A 20,279-nucleotide genomic window follows, 5' to 3' on the forward strand; every position below is an offset into this window, starting at 1 on the left:
TTTGACAGACAAGAGACGTCTAAAATTGATATCAGCTTGTCGAAACCTTCAGTCACAATCATTCCCTTCGGTAGCCTTATGCATGGAAATTCTAGGTCTTATGACTGCTGCATCGGACGCGATCCCCTTTGCTCGTTTTCACATGCGACCTCTTCAGCTCTGTATGCTGAACCAATGGTGCAGGGATTACACAAAGATATCTCAAATAATATCTTTAAAACCGATTGTACGACACTCTCTGACGTGGTGGACAGATCACCATTGTTTAGTTCAGGGGGCTTCTTTTGTTCTTCCGACCTGGACTGTAATTTCAACAGATGAAAGTCTTACAGGTTGGGGAGCTGTGTGGGGGTCTCTGATGGCACAAGGGGTTTGGGAATCTCAGGAGGTGAGATTACCGATCAATATTTTGGAACTCCGTGCAATTTTCAGAGCTCTTGGCCTCTTCTGAAGAGAGAATCGTTCATTTGTTTTCAGACAGACAATGTCACAACTGTGGCATACATCAATCATCAAGGAGGGACTCACAGTCCTCTAGCTATGAAAGAAGTATCTCGAATTCTGGTTTGGGCGGAATCCAGCTCCTGTCTAGTTTCTGCGGTTCATATCCCAGGTATAGACAATTGGGAAGCAGATTATCTCAGTCGCCAAACGTTGCATCCGGGCGAATGGTCTCTTCACCCAGAGGTATTTCTTCAGATTGTTCAAATGTGGGGACTTCCAGAAATAGATCTGATGGCCTCTCATCTAAACAAGAAACTTCCCAGGTATCTGTCCAGATCCAGGGATCCTCAAGCGGAAGCAGTGGATGCATTGTCACTTCCTTGGAAGTATCATCCTGCCTATATCTTTCCGCCTCTAGTTCTTCTTCCAAGAGTGATCTCCAAGATTCTGAAGGAATGCTCGTTTGTTCTGCTGGTAGCTCCAGCATGGCCTCACAGGTTTTGGTATGCGGATCTTGTCCGGATGGCTTCTTGCCGACCGTGGACTCTTCCGTTAAGACCAGACCTTCTGTCACAAGGTCCTTTTATCCATCAGGATCTCAAATCCTTAAATTTAAAGGTATGGAGATTGAACGCTTGATTCTTAGTCAAAGAGGTTTCTCTGACTCTGTGATTAATACTATGTTACAGGCTCGTAAATCTGTATCTAGGGAGATATATTATAGAGTCTGGAAGACTTATATTTCTTGGTGTCTTTCTCATCATTTTTCCTGGCATTCTTTTAGAATTCCGAGAATTTTACAGTTTCTTCAGGATGGTTTAGATAAAGGTTTGTCCGCAAGTTCCTTGAAAGGACAAATCTCTGCTCTTTCTGTTCTTTTTCACAGAAAGATTGCTATTCTTCCTGATATTCATTGTTTTGTACAAGCTTTGGTTCATATAAAACCTGTCATTAAGTCAATTTCTCCTCCTTGGAGTTTGAATTTGGTTCTGGGGGCTCTTCAAGCTCCTCCATTTGAACCTATGCATTCATTGGACATTAAATTACTTTCTCGGAAAGTTTTGTTCCTTTTGGCCATCTCTTCTGCTAGAAGAGTTTCTGAATTATCTGCTCTTTCTTGTGAATCTCCTTTTCTGATTTTTCACCAGGATAAGGCGGTGTTGCGAACTTCTTTTGAATTTTTACCTAAGGTTGTGAATTCCAACAACATTAGTAGAGAAATTGTGGTTCCTTCATTATGTAATAATCCTAAGAATTCTAAGGAGAAATCATTGCATTCTTTGGATGTAGTTAGAGCTTTGAAATATTATGTTGAAGCTACTAAGACTTTTCGAAAGACTTCTAGTCTATTTGTTATCGTTTCCGGTTCTAGGAAAGGTCAGAAGGCCTCTGCCATTTCTTTGGCATCTTGGTTGAAATCTTTAATCCATCATGCTTATGTCGACTCGGGTAAAACTCCGCCTCAAAGGATTACAGCTCATTCTACTAGGTCAGTTTCTACTTCCTGGGCGTTTAGGAATGAAGCTTCGGTTGATCAGATTTGCAAAGCAGCAACTTGGTCTTCTTTGCATACTTTTACTAAATTCTACCATTTTGATGTGTTTTCTTCTTCTGAAGCTGTTTTTGGTAGAAAAGTACTTCAGGCAGCTGTTTCAGTTTGAATCTTCTGCTTATATTTTCAGTTTTTTTCATTATAAAATTTAAATTATTTTGGGTGTGGATTATTTTTCAGCGGAATTGGCTGTCTTTATTTTATCCCTCCCTCTCTAGTGACTCTTGCGTGGAAGATCCACATCTTGGGTAGTCATTATCTCATACGTCACTAGCTCATGGACTCTTGCTAATTACATGAAAGAAAACATAATTTATGTAAGAACTTACCTGATAAATTCATTTCTTTCATATTAGCAAGAGTCCATGAGGCCCACCCTTTTTGTGGTGGTTATGATTTTTTTGTATAAAGCACAATTATTCCAATTCCTTATTTTTTATGCTTTCGCACTTTTTTCTTATCACCCCACTTCTTGGCTATTCGTTAAACTGATTTGTGGGTGTGGTGAGGGGTGTATTTGTAGGCATTTTGAGGTTTGGGAAACTTTGCCCCTCCTGGTAGGAATGTATATCCCATACGTCACTAGCTCATGGACTCTTGCTAATATGAAAGAAATGAATTTATCAGGTAAGTTCTTACATAAATTATGTTTTTTGGGAAAAATTGCAAAAATGGAGAACTAATCTAACAACAGATTTCTCCATGTTGGCTCTAGACGCGGAAAAAGCTTTCGAAACGGTCACATGGGATCATTTTATCTTTACTTTAGGGAAATTTTGCCTTAATGGCCCCTTCTTAAATTTGTTTTAGTTGATCTACAATAATTCTCAAGCTTCTATTATAGTTAACAGACTTTCTACTTCTTATATCTCCCTCCAAAAAGGGACCAGACAGGGCTGCCCCCTCTCACTCTATTTATTTAATTTTCCAATTGAACCTCTGACAATACTTCTTAGAAGATAATTAGAAGGAAAACAAATAGGTCATATTAAAGTCGGGTTGTCCTTGTACGCAGATGACTTACTGATTTTCCTTAAAGACTCAAAAAAAAATATCCCAATTATCCTGCAAACTGAGGATGATTTTGGTTGCTTTTCTGGGTACAGGGTCAACCAAAGCAAGTCTGAAATATTGTGTTGTATAAGCATAAAGATAGTTTACAAAAGAGTCCTTTCTCAGTAGCAAGCAACTGTTTTAGATATCTGGGTATCAAAATATGCTGGAACCCCAATGAATGGTACATCTTAAACTATGCACCATTATGGGTTGAAATTAAAAAAGATTTGCTTAACTTGTCAAAATTTCCTCTTTCTCTGTCTGGTAAAATTAATCAAATAAAGATGATGATATTCCCTAAAATTCTTTATTATGCAAAGTATTCCTTTATTTATCACTAGGAAAGATCTTGTATTTTTCAGACAGATCTGTACAGAGTTTCTATAGAACAAAAAGAGAAACGCTTTGGCTTTTAATAGATTGACACTTCCATGAGACTAAGGAGGGCTAGCTCTCCCTGATTTAGAAATCTATAACTGGGTCTGTATAGGAAAGTTTTGTGCTTGGCTGGATCACTGAATTAGATTATTATATGCCTATATTTCCTTACGCCTTAGATTTTAGAATTTAAAATCTTGGAAGAGAAGGGCTTGGTATACATGTCCCAACTGCAAGATAATGACTCAAGTTGCAAATTATTTAACAATCTCAAAGGAGAATTTAAAGGGTTAGAAATATTAACTTTTGTAACGTTCTAAAAAATATATTATCACACATTTAATTTCCCTTGTTAAAGGCCCTAACGACCGCCCATAATTGTAGGCTGTAGTTACACATAATGTATGCCATCCCTTCCTTCAATGGCGCTTCAGCACTGATCCCTTAATTAGTATATTTAAATAACAGTTTTTCCTCAATCTCGGCATGCGCAATCTAATGTGTGGGCACTCGCATGCGCCATGAAATATTGTCACCCAGTCCTCTATTTTTGTGTACCTGCTCTTATCAGGCACATCGTGTTTGCTACTCATAATCTAGCTGCTGTTTTAGGTAGCTTGCATTGACTTCCAGATGTCAATCTGAGCAATTGAATGGGGGTCAAAAAGTAAAACATGCAACACCCAAAGCGTCGCCCGGGCTTGAGTGCTCTGGTGCTCCACTCCTATGTCCAGTGCCTCTTCGTCGGGAGCAAGGTGATGATGACGCGGCAGCTGAAACTCCAGGAGAGAAGATAAATATGCGCATGCGTTGCCTTAACTTAATGTACTGCACATGCGGGAAGCCATCATAGTTCTACCTAGGTAGAACGCTGTAATTAGACAGCATAATGAAGTAAAAGAAGGGTTTGGCAGAACTTATATTTTCAGGTCCAATTTTCAGGTAAACGATAAAAATTGGCTAATAGGTGTTATTTGATGTTTTAAAAAATAGATTTTTTGGGGGGGTTCTTATCCCTTTAATATACAATATAATATAAGCAATTTTGTGCTTATTTACAGATACGCCATTACCTTGTGGAATTGGTTAAAAATCGGGCTAACAGTCAGGCCTGGAATCACATGGTTCCTATTATCAATCTTTATAAAATCGGGAAAAGAGCTATTTCTACCATCTACAGAACTATTAAGAATTATCAGGGCATTGATAATTTACTCAGAGTCTCAAACAATTGGCAGTTTAGATGTGCAACCCCCCAAGTAGAAGCAATTAAAAGCAGTTTCACTTTAGTTGACAAAATTACTATCTCTATAGCAAGGAGAGAATTGCACATGAAAATATTGAATAAAATATACATTACACCATTTATAAAATCTAAATGGGAGAAAAGATTGCTAAGTTTCTGTAGCAAGTGCAGGTTCCCTGCGGCAGATATATATCACTGTTATTGGAAATGCCTCAAAATTAAAAAATTCTGGTATAAAATCAATTGTTGGTTCAAAAAACTGTGTAATTTCATTCAAGGTACAAGATGTTCACATATTTCTATTACTTAACAACTCTAATAAAGCAATTAACAGTAATTTCTTAAATATCATAATTTTAACAGGCAGGAACTTAATCTTGAAACAATGGATTTCTAAGAAAAGTCCACAACTTGCTGAATTCAAGCAATTATTGTTAAGTCAAATGACTCTTGATCAATATGACACAGCTATTAATTCAGAATAAAAAATTAAATGCTTTTTCCATCTAAAGGGGAGGAGAGTCCAAGGCTTCATTCATTACTGTTGGGAATTAAGAACCTGGCCACCAGGAGGAGGCAAAGACACCCCAGCCAAAGACTTAAATACCTCCCCCACTTTCCTCATCCCCAGTCATTCTTTGCCTTTCATCACAGGACGACGGCAGAGAAGTGCCGAAGATCAAAGTGGTTTCTTATGGAGGGTAGTACTCTTCGGAATGGGACTGGAGTTTTAAGTAGTCCTGTCAGTCTCTCAGTGAGAGGCTGGGTGAAAGTTGGAGTCCGGAGATGCAGGGAGAGTCTTTCTGCGAACCCATCCCGACTCATATTAACAGCTCCACAAGCAATCAGCCTTGACGAGTTTCGCTGTGTGCTTTTTACACTCAAGTCCATGTTATGAGCGAGGCTACTAACCTATCACACTTGAAGGGCTGTGTTCCTGTTCCACGGTGTAGATTCTCTTAAGATAGTTTCATTTTTATTACATAATGATAACATGGAAGACAAGGTCACAACGTGATGCCTTTTATCTTTAAAGAATCAAGGGTTAATATTCCTGGAAAGGGAATTATTTAACAGGGGGGTTTATACATTATATTGTTTATTGTGTCATTGCTGCGTTATGTGCCAGATGAGACTCTGGGAATGTGTGGAACTTTCAGGTGACTTACAGGGGAATGGCGTGGTACTTTTTTGGCGCTTTTTCTCCTTAGGCAGGGGCGGTTCCTGCCGGGCACTCCATGTGACCTGGTGTGGCTATCTATCTTCCTCTGTTGATCAGCAGCGCATGAGACAAAACAGGTTTCTGTAGTCCGGGTCATAGGAGGTGGTGAGTGCCCCAGCCAATGGAGGTTATAAAGGTGCCTAATTATTAAGTTAATCTAGTCCTTAATATCAGCGCAAGCTATGGAGGACTCTGACTCGTTAGAGGGCTTGCCCTCTTTAACTAGGTCTCATTCCTGTGTTTATTGTGAGGAGGCTCTGATAGATCAGCCTGCTCAACTATGTTCCACATGCCTTAATAAAGTTACGGCATCTAAGAGCAAACGGATGTCTAGTACTACTGAGCCGTCCACCTCTGAGGGGTCCCCGTCCCATGAGATGCGTTCCCTGCATCCATCTCCTATTGCACATGCAGCGCCCCAGGGTCCAACCATTAAACCTGTGGGAGAGATTCATTGGCCGTCAGATTTTATGGATCAACTGCAAACAGCGGTATCAAAAGTGATCCATGCCTTACCACATTCTGCAAAGTGCAAGCGTAGGGCGTATCATGGCGGCCTGGCCCAGGGGTTGTCTACACCTGTGGAAATTTCGGAGGCATTATATGATGATGATGTCAACTCCTTCTGGGTCGGAGTCCGTGTCATCTAAACCTCCGGCGGCGGAGGAGCCTGACTTAAGGTTTAGGATCGAAAATTTGCGCTTTTTGCTGAGGCAAGTGCTTGCTACTCTGGAGGTTCCGGAACTGAAACTTCCAGAAGAACCTGCGATTCCTAAGCTTGATAAGGTATATGAGGACAGGGTGGTTCCTCAGGCCTTCCCGGTTCCTGTTAAGATGGCAAATATTATTAAGAATGAATGGGAGCTATTAGGGTCTTCCTTTTCCCCTTTCTCTTCCTTTAAGAAACTGTTCCCTGTCCCAGACTCTTAGCTGGAGCGGTGGGGTACTGTCCCTAAGGTGGATGGTGCTATCTCTAAGCTCACGAAGCGGACAACTATTCCCCTGGAGGATAGTTTGTCGTTTAAAGAACCCATGGAAAACATGTTAAGGAAAATGTTTCAACACACAGGGTTTGTTTTTCAGCCGGCAGCGGCTGTAGCCATGGTTGCCGGAGCTACAACATATTGGTGTGAACCCCTGTGTGAAATGGTCGAGGGGGAGACTTCCATCGGCGAGATACAGGACAAGATTACAGCGCTGAAGATCGCCAATTCTTTCATATGTGATGCCAATATGCAAATTATTCGCCTGAACGCTAAGGTGTCAGGTTTTTCCGTTTTAGCTCGCAGGGCTCTGTGGTCTTGGTCTGCGGATATGACCTCTAAGTCGAGGCTGTTGCCCCTGCCTTTTCAAGGAAAGATTCTGTTCGGTCCAGATTCGATCATATCCACGGTTACGGGAGGCAAGGGAGATTTCCTACCGCAGGATAAGAAGGCTAAGCCTAAAGGATCTACTTTTCGTCCCTTTCATGCGGACAAGGCCCAGTGCCAGCAGCCCGCTGCGAAAGCAGACCAGTCCAAGGGAACTTGTCTCATTGTTGGAACAAGTCTAAGCAGAGCAAGAAGCCCGCCGAGGCAAAATCGACTTTAAGGGGCTGCCCCTGACCAGTCTCTGGACCAAGTAGGGGGCTGATTATCTCTCTTCTCAGAAGCATGGTTGCAGGACATTCAGGATCCTTGGGTTCTGGACGTTGTCGCCCAGGGCTACAGGATAGGGTTCAGATCCCATCCGCCCAGGGGCAGATTCCTCCTATCAAACCTGTCTTCAAGACCGGAACCTTTTTTGAATGTGTGAGAGATCTCTCCTCTCTAGGTGTCATAGTACCAGTACCCCACGCAGAAAGGGGTCTAGGGTACTATTCAAATCTTTTTGTGGTTCCAAAGAAGGAGGGCACGGTGCGCCCTGATTCTGGACCTAAAGTGTTTAAACAAGTTTCTGAGTGTTCTATTCTGCCCCTAGTTCAAGAGGGACAGTTCATGACAACCATAGACTTGAAGGATGCTTACCTTTATGTGCCAATCCACAGAGACCACTTCAAGTTCCTGAGATTCGAGTTTCTGGACCAACACTTCCAGTTTGTGGCCCTTCCTTTTGGTCTGTCGACGGCCCAGAGAGTCTTCACGAAGGTTCTGGGGGGCGCTACTTGCAGTGGCCAGAGGCATTGCTGTGGTGCCCTATCTGGACGACATCCTAGTCCAGGCGCCGTCACTCAGTCTTGCAGAGGATCATTCGAGGGCTCTTCTTTTACTCCAATCTCACGGTTGGAAGATCAACTCAGGAAAGAGTTCCCTGATTCCCAGCAACAGGGTGGAGTTCCTGGGTATGATAATAGACTCTGTCCATTAAAAAAATTTTTACAGACCGTCGATGCAGGAAGATTGTGTCCTCTTGTCTTGCCCTTCAGTCCTCCGCAAGCCCCTTGGTGGCTCAGTGTATGGGGGTGATCGGACTCATGGTTTCCAGGATAGATGTCATTCCATTCACAAGGTTCCATCTCAGACCTCTTTAATTGTGCATGTTGAGACAGTGGAACGACGATCATTCAGATCTATCACAGCAGATATACATGGATGCTCGGACTCGGATCTCCCTCCCATGGTGGATCCGTCCAGAGCAACTGTCCAAGCTTGAAAAAGGGCTGATTGTGTGCCCGAAACGTTGCTGTTTTGTATCCCCCTTTGCACAATAAAGGTTGTGGACTTTGCACCAGCTGCAGTATCTCTGCTTTTTCTATGTTTACACTGGGCTTGGTAAGCCTGCTCCATGCTGTGCAGTTAGTGAGTGCTGTGTTTGTGCTACTTTGTTTCAACTGTCCATGGTGACATCCTTCTTGAGGCCGTCCTGGGAGATTGTCACCACGGACGCGAGTCTGGCAGGTATGGGAGCTGTTTGGGGTGCCAGGATGGCACAAGTAAAATGGTCCCGGGAGGAGTCTCTCCTTACAATAAATATTCTGGAACTCCGGGTAATCTACAATGCTTTGAAGGCATGGCCTCTTCTGGGGTCATTCAGCTTCATCAGATTTCAGACCGACAACATTACCTCGGTTGCTTACATCAACCACCAGGGGGGTACGAGGAGTTCCCTAGCTATAAGTGAGGTGTCTCGGATCTTGGAGTGGGCGGAGTCCCACAGCTGCTCGCTCTCAGCGATTCACATTCCAGGTGTGGATAACTGGGAAGCAGAATTTATCAGCAGTCAATCCTTCCATCCGGGGGAATGGTCTCTTCACCCCGAAGTGTTTGCGGAGATTTGTCTCAGGTGGGGAATGCCGGAGATAGATCTCATGGCGTCTAGACTCAATTGCAAGCTACCCCGATACGGGTTGAGGTCCAGGGATCCCCAGGCAGAGTTAATATATGCCTTAACGGTGCCTTGGGGGTTCAGCCTAGCTTACATTCCACCGTTACCACGTCTACCTCGTGTAGTGGCACGCATCAAACAGGAGCGAGCTTCGGCCATTCTGATTGCTCCATCGTGGCCGCGGAGCACGTGGTTTGTGGATCTGGTGGGGATGACATCCTCTCCGCCATGGAGGTTACCCTGTCGCAGGGATCTGCTGGAACAGGGCCCCTTTCAACATCAAAATCTCGATTCTCTGAGGCTGACTGCGTGGAAATTGAACGCCTAGTCTTGGCCAAGAGAGGCTTTTCGGAAAGTATAATTGATACTCTTATTCAGGCAAGGAAGCCAGTCACTTGTCGCATCTACCATAAGGTGTGTAGGACTTACTTGTACTGGTGTGAAAAGCATAGATATCCTTGGCATAAGATGAAGGTATCCAGGATTTTGTCCTTTCTCCAAGACAGTTTGGAGAAGGGTCTTGCAGCTTGTTCCTTAAAGGGACAGATTTTGGCATTATCAGTCTTGTTGCATAGGAGGCTCGCCAAGCTCCCTGACATCCAATCCTTTGTTCAGGCTCTGTCTAGAATCAGGCCTGTCTTTAGACAGACTGCTCCCCCATGGAGCTTAAACTTGGTCCTTAAGGTTTTGCAGAGGGTTCCGTTTGAGCATATGCATTCCATTGACAATAAGATTATGTCCTGGAAGGTTCTCTTCCTGTTGGCCATTGCATCGGCACGCAAAGTATCTGAACTGGCTGCCTTGCAATGTGAGCCGCCTTATCTGGTTTTTCAGATAAAGCTGTGCTTCGCACTGGTTTGGGGTTTCTTCCCAAGGTGGTGTCTAACCGTAACATTAATCAGGAAATAGTGGTTCCTTCTTTGTGTCCTAACCCTTTTTCTTCTAAGGAGAGGTTACTTCATAATCTGGATGTGGTTCGTGCCCAGAAGTTCTATCTTCAGGCTACGAAGGATTTCAGACAGTCTACATTACTTTTTGTGGTGTATTCAGGGAAGCGCAAGGGGCAGAAAGCCTCTTCTACTTCTTTGTCCTTTTGGTTGAGGAGCTTGATTCGCTTGGCCTATGAGACAGCGGGACATAAGCCTCCTCAGAGGATCACGGCTCATTCAACTAGAGCTGTGGCTTCGTCTTGGGCCTTCAAGAATGAGGCCTCTATGGAGCAAATTTTGTAAGGCGGCTACCTGGTCCTCCTTACACACTTTTACAAAGTTTTACAAATTTGACGTTTTTGCTTCTGTGTAAGCTGTTTTTGGGAGAAATGTTATGCAGGCTGTGGTGCCCTCAGATTAGGGTCTGCTTTTTCCCTCCCGGTTTCATTCAGTGTCCTCTAGAGCTTGGGTATATGTTCCCAACAGTAATGAATGAAGCCGTGGACTCTCCTCCGCTTTAGATGGAAAACATAAATTATGCTTACCTGATAATTTCATTTTCATCGAGGGGAGGAGAGTCCACGGCTCCCCCCGTATCTCTGATGGGCGGACCTAAATTTAATTTATCTTCTGGCACCATTTATACCTTGATATTTCTCCTACTGTTCCTTGTTCCCTTCGCAGAATGACTGGGGGATGAGGGAAGTGGGGGAGGTATTTAAGCCTTTGGCTGGGGTGTCTTTGCCTCCTCCTGGTGGCCAGGTTCTTCCCAACAATAATGAATGAAGCCGTAGACTCTCCTCCCCTCCATGGAAATTAAATTCAGGTAAGCATAATTCATGTTTTTCCCAAATGGATGCCATTAATTATCTCCCAAAAAGTCAAACCCTAATAATGTTCCCCTTTCTGAGGTTCGATATACCTAGAGGAGGCTATGCTAAGAGGAGACTTACCTAGCCTGTATGGCTAAGGGGGAGAGAGGAGAATTGAACAGATTTTTTTTTCTCTCCTTTGACTTAACTATATAATTGAATGCAAATTCTGTTGATACTGTATTCAAAGAGCTCTTACTATATAATTGGGATCAAGTTTCTGACTGCCATGGATACCTGTATCTAAATCTGTTCAAGATCTTTTTTATTTATTCTGTTATCTTGCTGAAGAAGATGATGTAATTGTGATTTTCTATTGGCTGCTTATGTATGTGTATTTCTTGTGTCTTTTTTTCCCTTGTTTTGTATTATAAACTCTAATAAAAATATATATATAAGAAAAAAGAAGCATTGTACTCGAAAACTGTACAGAATCCAGTATGTGATTCCTATTAATGCTTATTGGCTGACAGGTGTATCCTCTCAGTGCTCATTGGATGACAGGTAGAGTTAGCAGCAAGTTCCTATCAGCCAGCAAGCATTAGTAGGGCAGGCACAACTCATGCTCATATATTACATTTAAAACCCTTAGTTAAAGCGACAGTATCATTTTGTTTCCATATTTGTTTAGCAACCGATTCATTTGTATCTTAGTTCCATTTTATAATATTGAGTAGAAACTGTATATGTTTGTAAGTTCTATACTTACAGTATCCTGCTCGCTCCTTCGCATGTTTGTGGGGAACTCCTGATGGCATCACTGCTGGTGTGAGAGCTGTGCTGAGCTGTGTATAAGCTTATGCACAGTCTGCAGTATAACACAGTAATCCAGCACTCAAAATCTCTTGTAGGATGTGCATGCTCACCTAATTACTGTATAAATCAGGATCAATAGTAGCAATAGTAGAGCCGCACCATCCATCATATTAAGAATGTTCCTTTATTCACATAAAGACACATAGTCATAAGCGTAAGCACAACCTGCAGTACCAGAAAAGTTACAAGGTGACCGCTCTGTGAGGCGGTGACATACAGCTGTGCTGCTATAAAAGTGATCTTCATTCCACAATGTATGAAAAGACAGATAGGGATGCTTTGCACATGTGCACACTCATATGAACACACTCATGGGAACTTCATGGGCGGTTCTTTTACATATTCTATTTCGCTGATGGGGATGCACTCTACCCATTTAAAAAGGCGTCTCGGGGAACTTCCGGGCAGTGGCTATGTTTGGTCGCACCTCTGCATGCTGCTCCAGCTTTTTAGAAGAACTTTTATAATATCACCATATAATGGCAACATCCATACAAATGTTATACAGATCTGAAGCCCAATACTAACAGAGCATCGAATGTGATAGATATTGACAAAATCGCTGCTAGCATCAGTGCTCGGAGCTACTTGGAGGCCTTGACCTCCTCCATACCCCCCGGCAGGGAACACTTCTACCCTGTCGTTACGCGGCACTGTATATGTGCTGAATCGCAACCAGGTACTAACTATGAACTTTGTGGAACCTTATATTCACCATGCAACACATCCAAGAAGCAATCTTTGTGCTCCTGGAGGAGCATTTCCTTAAGCTGCATCACATAGTGGATCAGTGCTTTGGCCTTAACGGACTTCCTACCCACGATCCTCCCATGGCTACAGAGGGGGTTAGGGGAGATTTGCAATTTCAACCTCAGACGCATGCAGAGAACCTTTGCTACCTGCAATACACAGAGCCGGACCCTCAGGAGATGGAGATGTCCGGAGCGTACATAGACGAAGACAGCTGCAGTGAGCTGAGGCCGGGGAGCGCCGAGGCCTCGGTCCACACCATGGATACCTACAATGCCGGGAGTCCTACTAGTTTCTTAAGCCTACCAGGGAAGGAGCTGTACAACCTAATCCCTTTCTGCCTGCCAAAAAACTGGGAGCCTGCAGCAAACCTAGCAGCGATCTGTGTGGAGATCCGATTTATTGTACAGAGACGCTGTCTTACCCTGGGAAAAAGCACCGATAGAACCAGACTATTAAAGCGTTCCGGCATAGGATGATGATTCAAAGCTCATGTGCGCAACAGAGATACGGAAGACTATGCTAGAGAAGTGTTCTAATATCTCTTGAGTTGCTTGCAGTTGAACGCTGGAACTGCTCCTATATAACCACACCCGTTATGGAACATTTTACTCTATAACTAGGTTTAATTTTTTGGTCCAAATTTAACATGCAAGAACTATAATGGCAGCTCCTAAGCCTGAGTTTTGAGGAACTGTAATTGTTTGGATACTACAACAAATATTACACTCTAGGTTGGGTCAGTTTCTGTAACTTTGGCTATCTCCGTATTTGTACGCATCTCCTCCCCCCCCTCTATATATAATAGCAGTTTATTTGGTTTGCTGTCTTGCTTATTCACAATGTTTACGCAGCTTGTATGATAATTTTACTTTTTCCTGAAAGGCTATATATTGTTCTATACCCATTAACCACAGAGAACAGATGTTAAATATTGCCTAGATGTGTGAATGGTGAAAAATGTATTATACAGGATTATGCATGCATATTCTGTTCATTTACTTGCCCTGCTGTTTAGGGCTTGTGTTTAATTGCAATGCTGGAGACTAGAGTAAATAATTTGCTAAGTAGGTTAAAGGTCTGCATATCAACTTAGCTATACCATTATAGAGGTTAGTCATGAAGAAGACAATACCCTTATATACATGGCCTTTTGGTGCTAGTTATGAGCAATTCAGAACACCAGAGGCTTCTCAAAATTATTTGCATATACATTTTAATAGACCTCTTATCTTGGCGTTAACTCTCCTAACCTTGTAGCCATTCTAAGTTTGTAATTCTTACTCGTATGACTCATTTCCCCAAGGCCGAACTGTCAGCGGCGGGACAGTAAAGGCATGCTCATCATATCTACTGCTTAGATCATAGGGGATTAATATGATAGCTTTAGATAGTAGACACCGTGTTCTAATAGACTTAGGGTTGAACTTTATAAAGTCTTTTAATATGTTGTACTGACTCCATAGAAAAGCTCACCTATGCATGACCCTCCTTTAATACCGTCACATTTTGTCTCCCAGTTTGCTCTTCTACCGTAGATTGACCTAACTTCTGATGCTTTGCTAAATGACTCCAACTTAGCCCTGTTACATAATCTAGCGATTAAGTCAGTTATTTCATTCATGGCTAGCCCCCTTTTTTTTACATTTTTTTTTTATTAATTGCATAGACCTTTAGGCAAGGTGGATTTGGGGCTTGGCAAAATAAGCTAATGTACTCTGTCTTTGTGGTTACTAATTTTTAAAGTTTAATGCCTATTTAAAAGCTATATTTTAATTATGGTAGTACTCTGGATTGACCATTACTTTGTTTATGCCCATGGGTAGTTCCACAGAGTCCCTAGATATTGTAACAGCTTGCTACTTATAGTATGTTACCTGATTGCTTAGCAATATAAAATATAAAATCTGAGGTATTCACAGTGGGATCCAAAAGTGGTCCCTCCATCATATTACACCTTCCCTTGTTTTCAGATTTGCCTTTTCATTTAAGGTCCATGAGTGGCCTTTTGGGTTTGTTAGGGAAGGTTAGCCTCTATATAGGCATTGTATATTAATATGACAAGTAATGTTGTCATTTATTGTACTTCAATGTTCTCTGTCTATTTGTGATGCTTGTATGCCTATCCTTAGTACCTCAATAAAAACCATTTAAAAAAAAAAAAAAAGGTGTCTCTGCAAAACTAGATGGACGTTGTAACCAGGGCCGGACTTGGAAATCAGATTGGCCCTGGAAATTTGTATAGACCGGCCCAGTCACTCCATCCCAGCCACACCCCCTCTCGCCCAGCCAACTATGCTATTGCTGGCTTTCCCCTAAACTCAGTATGTATTAACATACCTTACTTTCTTAAAGGGCCATGATACCCAAATGTTGAAACACTTGAAAGTGATGCAGCATAGCTGTAAAAAGCTGACTAGAAAATATCACCTGAACATCTCTATGTAAAAAAAAAAGATAATTTACCTCTAAAGTTCCTCAGTAGCCACATCCCATTGTAAAGGACTTCTAAGCAGCAAATCAGTATCTCTGTCCTGGGACAGCGAAAGGAACGAGCATTCATGCACACTCATATTATTTCCCTATTCAGTTTAAGGAAGTTTACTATGAAATCTCATGAGAGTTAAGTGAAATCTCATTAGATCACAGTAAAAGAGTTCATGACCTCAGCACTGATGCTGATTGGCTGCTGTTCATTTCTTATTTTATTTTTTACCTGCAGCTGGGCAGCAGCTGAGTATAACTTTTTACACAGAACTTACTCTGCTGAGCTGAGGAGATTGTGAGGTAAAATATCTTCCCTTTTTACATAGGGATGCTCAGGTGATATTTTCCTGTCGGCTTTTTACAGTTATACTGCATCAGTTTCAAGTGATTTAGCATATGAGTATTATGTCCCTTTAAGTGGGCACCTCTATTAGTTATTAAATAAAAAAAGAGTGTGGCAGGGGACAGGTGAAAATTTAAAACATAACATTTATTGGTAGACACATAAAAAGATACCATATCAAAGTACATCAAACTACTATTATTTAACCTCCTACAACAAGGCATTTATATTACTTTAGCTGTGACCCCTTGGTACCCCCTGTAGCTTAGCATATGCCCTTCCCTAGACGTATGTTCCCTGACATGATCTGACTCTGCGGCTCCTTCATTCCCTGCCCCGTGACATATACGATCCTCTATCCCATGACCAATACTGCATGCTCACCTTTTTCTTTCATTTTAATCAGACACACGGAAAGGAACCAGGGGCTTACAACTCAAAGCAGAAGCAACATCAACCCGGCCCGGACGTTTCCTGGGTCTTCCTTAAACTTCTGTATCCAGTGCTGCGTCAATCACATGACGCCAGCCCAGGCATCCCCACCCCGCGCCACGCTTTCCCTCTCAGAAAGACTCCATATGTCTCTTCCTAGACACTGCAGAGCAAGGAAGATCCACACGGCACGCCCACAGTAGCGTAGAACTTGTAGTCAGGCGCAGATTAATGCTGAGCAGGTCTTACCGCTAACGTCACGCTGCTTTGCCAGGCAAATCCCTCACACTCTCGTTACCACCCTAGCCTGTCAGTCTGTGTGCAGCACTGCTGGCGGCTATGACTGCCGCTGTGCTCCCTCACACAACTGTGCTAACCGTGCTAAGTTGCTTGCTTGGCTTGCTGCTCTCTCTCCATTGCAGCTGAGCAGCCTCTGCCGGCCGGCGGCTCACCAGGATTTTTCCCGGTATCCCGGCAACCCAATCCGGCCCTGGCTGTAACAGCGAAATTTGAGGTAGATTATTTTTAAGTTATATGTATTTTTGTGTTTTATGGGTATTTGCTTATTTCCTGTATTACTTATTCGATGCAGTTTTTCAAAATCTAAGTACATTATGCCTCAAACCTTTTTTTTTTATAACAAAAGTATAAAAAAGCTGCTTTTTGACAATGTTCTATTCTTCATTACAATGTCACCTGAAATACCTATACCCTTACATTGTTTTAAAATACTGTTTTTGTAATATGCCGTTTAGAATGAAGAGAAAATCAGGAAAGAAAAACAGAAACAAAACATGTGCAATGAACAAAATGAAATTAATTTGCCGCTTGAACCTAAAGGGGCAGATGATCAAATGGAGACAGAAAATGAAGGAAGCCAAAGCAGTCGTCATGGCGATTTACTGAACTCTTACAAAGATGCTCTAGAACAGAAGCTAGAGCAGGAAGATACAATGATGGAGTCATCCAGTAGGGGAGATTCAGGTATTTTGGTATTCAAGATTCATATAGTATTCCATTGTTCAGTCGTAAAGATTTATTTGTCAGTCATATGATTAGATAATGGTGATACATTTACAGTATATTAAACAGTCAATAATCGTGCATTGCATTGTGTGATAACCCCACACAATAGAGTTAAACACATAATTAAAAGGGCATTAAACTGGATAGTGGATAGTTACAAAAATATAAAAAAAGTTTCCTGTTGTCAAATTAGCTATTTCTTTCATGTAATTAGCAAGAGTCCATGAGCTAGTGACGTATGGGATATACATTCCTACCAGGAGGGGCAAAGTTTCCCAAACCTTAAAATGCCTATAAATACACCCCTCACCACACCCACAATTCAGTTTTACAAACTTTGCCTCCAATGGAGCTGGTGAAGTAAGTTTGTGCTAGATTCTACGTTGATATGCGCTCCGCAGCAAGTTGGAGCCCAGTTTTCCTCTCAGCGTGCAGTGAATGTCAGAGGGATGTGAGGAGAGTATTGCCTATTTGAATGCAGTGATCTCCTTCTACGGGGTCTATTTCATAGGTTCTCTGTTATCGGTCGTAGAGATTCATCTCTTACCTCCCTTTTCAGATCGACGATATACTCTTATATATATACCATTACCTCTGCTGATTCTCGTTTCAGTACTGGTTTGGCTTTCTACAAACATGTAGATGAGTGTCCTGGGGTAAGTAAATCTTATTTTCTGTGACACTCTAAGCTATGGTTGGGCACTTTGTTTATAAAGTTCTAAATATATGTATTCAAACATTTATTTGCCTTGACTCAGAATGTTCAACATTCCTTATTTTTCAGACAGTCAGTTTCATATTTGGGTTAAATGCATTTGTTTCAATCATTTTTTTCTTACCTTAAAAAATTTGACTTTTTCCCTGTGGGCTGTTAGGCTCGCGGGGGCAGAAAATGCTTCATTTTATTGCGTCATTCTTGGCGCGGACTTTTTTGGCGCAAAATTTTTTTTCTGTTTCCGGCGTCATACGTGTCGCCGGAAGTTGCGTCATTTTTTGACGTTTTTTTGCGTCAAAAATGTCGGCGTTCCGGATGTGGCGTCATTTTTGGCGCCAAAAGCATTTAGGCGCCAAATAATGTGGGCGTCTTTTTTGGCGCTAAAAAATATGGGCGTCATTTTTGTCTCCACATTATTTAAGTCTCATTATTTATTGCTTCTGGTTGCTAGAAGCTTGTTCACTGGCATTTTTTTCCCATTCCTGAAACTGTCATTTAAGGAATTTGATCAATTTTGCTTTATATGTTGTTTTTTTCTTTTACATATTGCAAGATGTTCCACGTTGCAACTGAGTCAGAAGATACTTCAGGAAAATCACTGCCCAGTGCTGGAGCTACCAAGCTAAGTGTATCTGCTATAAACTTTTGGTATCTGTTTCTCCAGCTGTTGTTTGTATTGCATGTCATGACAAACTTATTAATGCAGATAAAATTTCCTTTAGTACTGTTACATTACCTGTTGCTGTTCCGTCAACATCTAATTTTCAGAGTGTTCCTGATAACATAAGAGATTTTATCTTTTTAAATCCATTTAGAAGGCTATGTCTGTTATTTCTCCTTCTAGTATACATAAAAGTCTTTTAAAACTTCTCTTTTTTCAGATGAATTTTTAAATGAACATCATCATTCTGATACTGATAATGGTTCTTCTGGTTCAGAGGTTTCTGTCTCAGAGGTTGATGCTGATAAATCTTTGTATTTGTTAAAGATGGAATTTATTCGTTCTTTACTTAAAGAAGTATTATTTGCATTAGAAATAGAGGATTCTGGTCCTCTTGATACTAAATGTAAACGTTTAAATAAGGTTTTTAAATCTCCTGTAGTTATTCCAGAAGTGTTTAATCTCCCTGATGCTATTTCTGAAGTAATTTCCAGGGAATGGAATAATTTGGGTAATTTATTTACTCCTTCTAGACGTTTAAGCAATTATATCCTGTGCCATCTGACAGATTAGAGTTTTTTGGGACAAAAATCCCTAAGGTTATGGGGCTGTCTCTACTCCTGCTAATGTACTACTATTCCTACGGCAGATAGTACTTCATTTAAGGATCCTTTAGATAGGAAAATTGAATCCTTTCTAAGAAAAGCTTACTTATGTTCAGGTAATCTTCTTAGACCTGCTATATTTTTAGCGGATGTTGCTGCAGCTTCAACTTTTTGGTTAGAAACTTTAGCGCAACAAGTAACAGATCATAATTTTATAGCATTATTATTATTCTATAACATGCTAATAATTTTATTGGTGATACCATCTTTTGATATCATTAGAGTTGATGTCAGGTATATGTCTCTAGCTATTTTAGCTAGAAAAGCTTTATGGATTAAACTTGGAATGCTGATATGTCTTCTAAGTCAACTTTGCTTTCCCTTTCTTTCCAGGGTAAATAATCATTTTCGTTCCTTTCCTCACAACAAGGAACAAAAGCCTGATCCTTCATCCTCAGGAGCGGTATCAGTTTGGAAACTATTTCCAGTTTGGAATATATCCAAGCCTTATAGAAACCTATAGCCAGCTCCTAAGTACCTATGAAGGTGCGGCCCTTATTCCAGCTCAGCTGGTATGGGGCAGATTACGTTTTCTTCAAAGAAATTTGGATCAATTCCGTTCTCAATCTCTGGTTTCAGAACATTGTTTCAGAAAGGTACAGAATTGGCTTCAAGTTAAGGCCTCCTGCTAAGAGATTTTTTTTCTTTCCCGTGTCCCAGTTAACACAGCAAAGGCTCAGCATTTCTGAAATGTGTTTCAGATCTAGAGTTGGCTGGAGTAATTATGCCAGTTCCAGTTCTGGAACAGGGGCTGGGGTTTTATTTTATCTCTTCATTGTACCAAAGAAGGTCAATTCCTTCAGACCAGTTCCGGATCTATCATTATTGAATCGTTATGTTAGGATACCAACATTCAAGAGGGTTACTGTAGGACTATCCTGCCTTTTGTTTAGCAAGGGCATTATATGTCTACAATAGATTTACAGGATGTGTATCTGCATATTCCGATTCATCCAGATCACTTTTAGTGTCTGAGATTCTCTTTTTAGACAAGCATTACCAGTTTTGTGGCTCTACCGTTTGGCCTAGCCTCAGTTCCAAGAATTTTTTTCAAAGGTTCTCGGTGCCCTTCTTTCTGTAATCAGAGACCAGGGTTTTGGTATTTCCTTATTTGGACGATATCTTGGTACTTGCTAAGTCTTCTCATTTTCGAAGAATCTCATACGAATCGACTTGTGTTGTTTCTTCAAGTTCATGGTTGGAGGATCAATTTACCATTCAGTTCATTGATTCCTCAGACAAGGGTAACCTTTTTAGGTTTCTAGATAGATTCAGTGTCTATGACTCTGTCCTTGTCAGACAAGAGAAGTTTAACATTGATATCAGCTTGTCAAAACCTTCAGTCACAATCATTCCCTTTGGTAGCCTTATGCATGGAAATG

The 20,279-nt window shown here is 41.5% G+C and overlaps 1 protein-coding gene across 1 annotated transcript in view; it reads left to right on the forward strand.

The window, feature by feature from the left end:
- LOC128653007 (ADP-ribosylation factor-like protein 13B) overlaps nucleotides 1-20,279 on the forward strand; it is a gene marked incomplete in the record, with an annotated part of 226,677 nt that overhangs the window by 175,715 nt on the left and 30,683 nt on the right. Inside the window, 1 exon segment of the mRNA XM_053706039.1 lies at nucleotides 16,586-16,814. Coding sequence (XP_053562014.1) covers nucleotides 16,586-16,814 — 229 coding nt within the window.

The sequence above is a fragment of the Bombina bombina genome, chromosome 3 (assembly GCF_027579735.1).
Source record: "Bombina bombina isolate aBomBom1 chromosome 3, aBomBom1.pri, whole genome shotgun sequence".
NCBI lineage: Eukaryota > Metazoa > Chordata > Amphibia > Anura > Bombinatoridae > Bombina > Bombina bombina.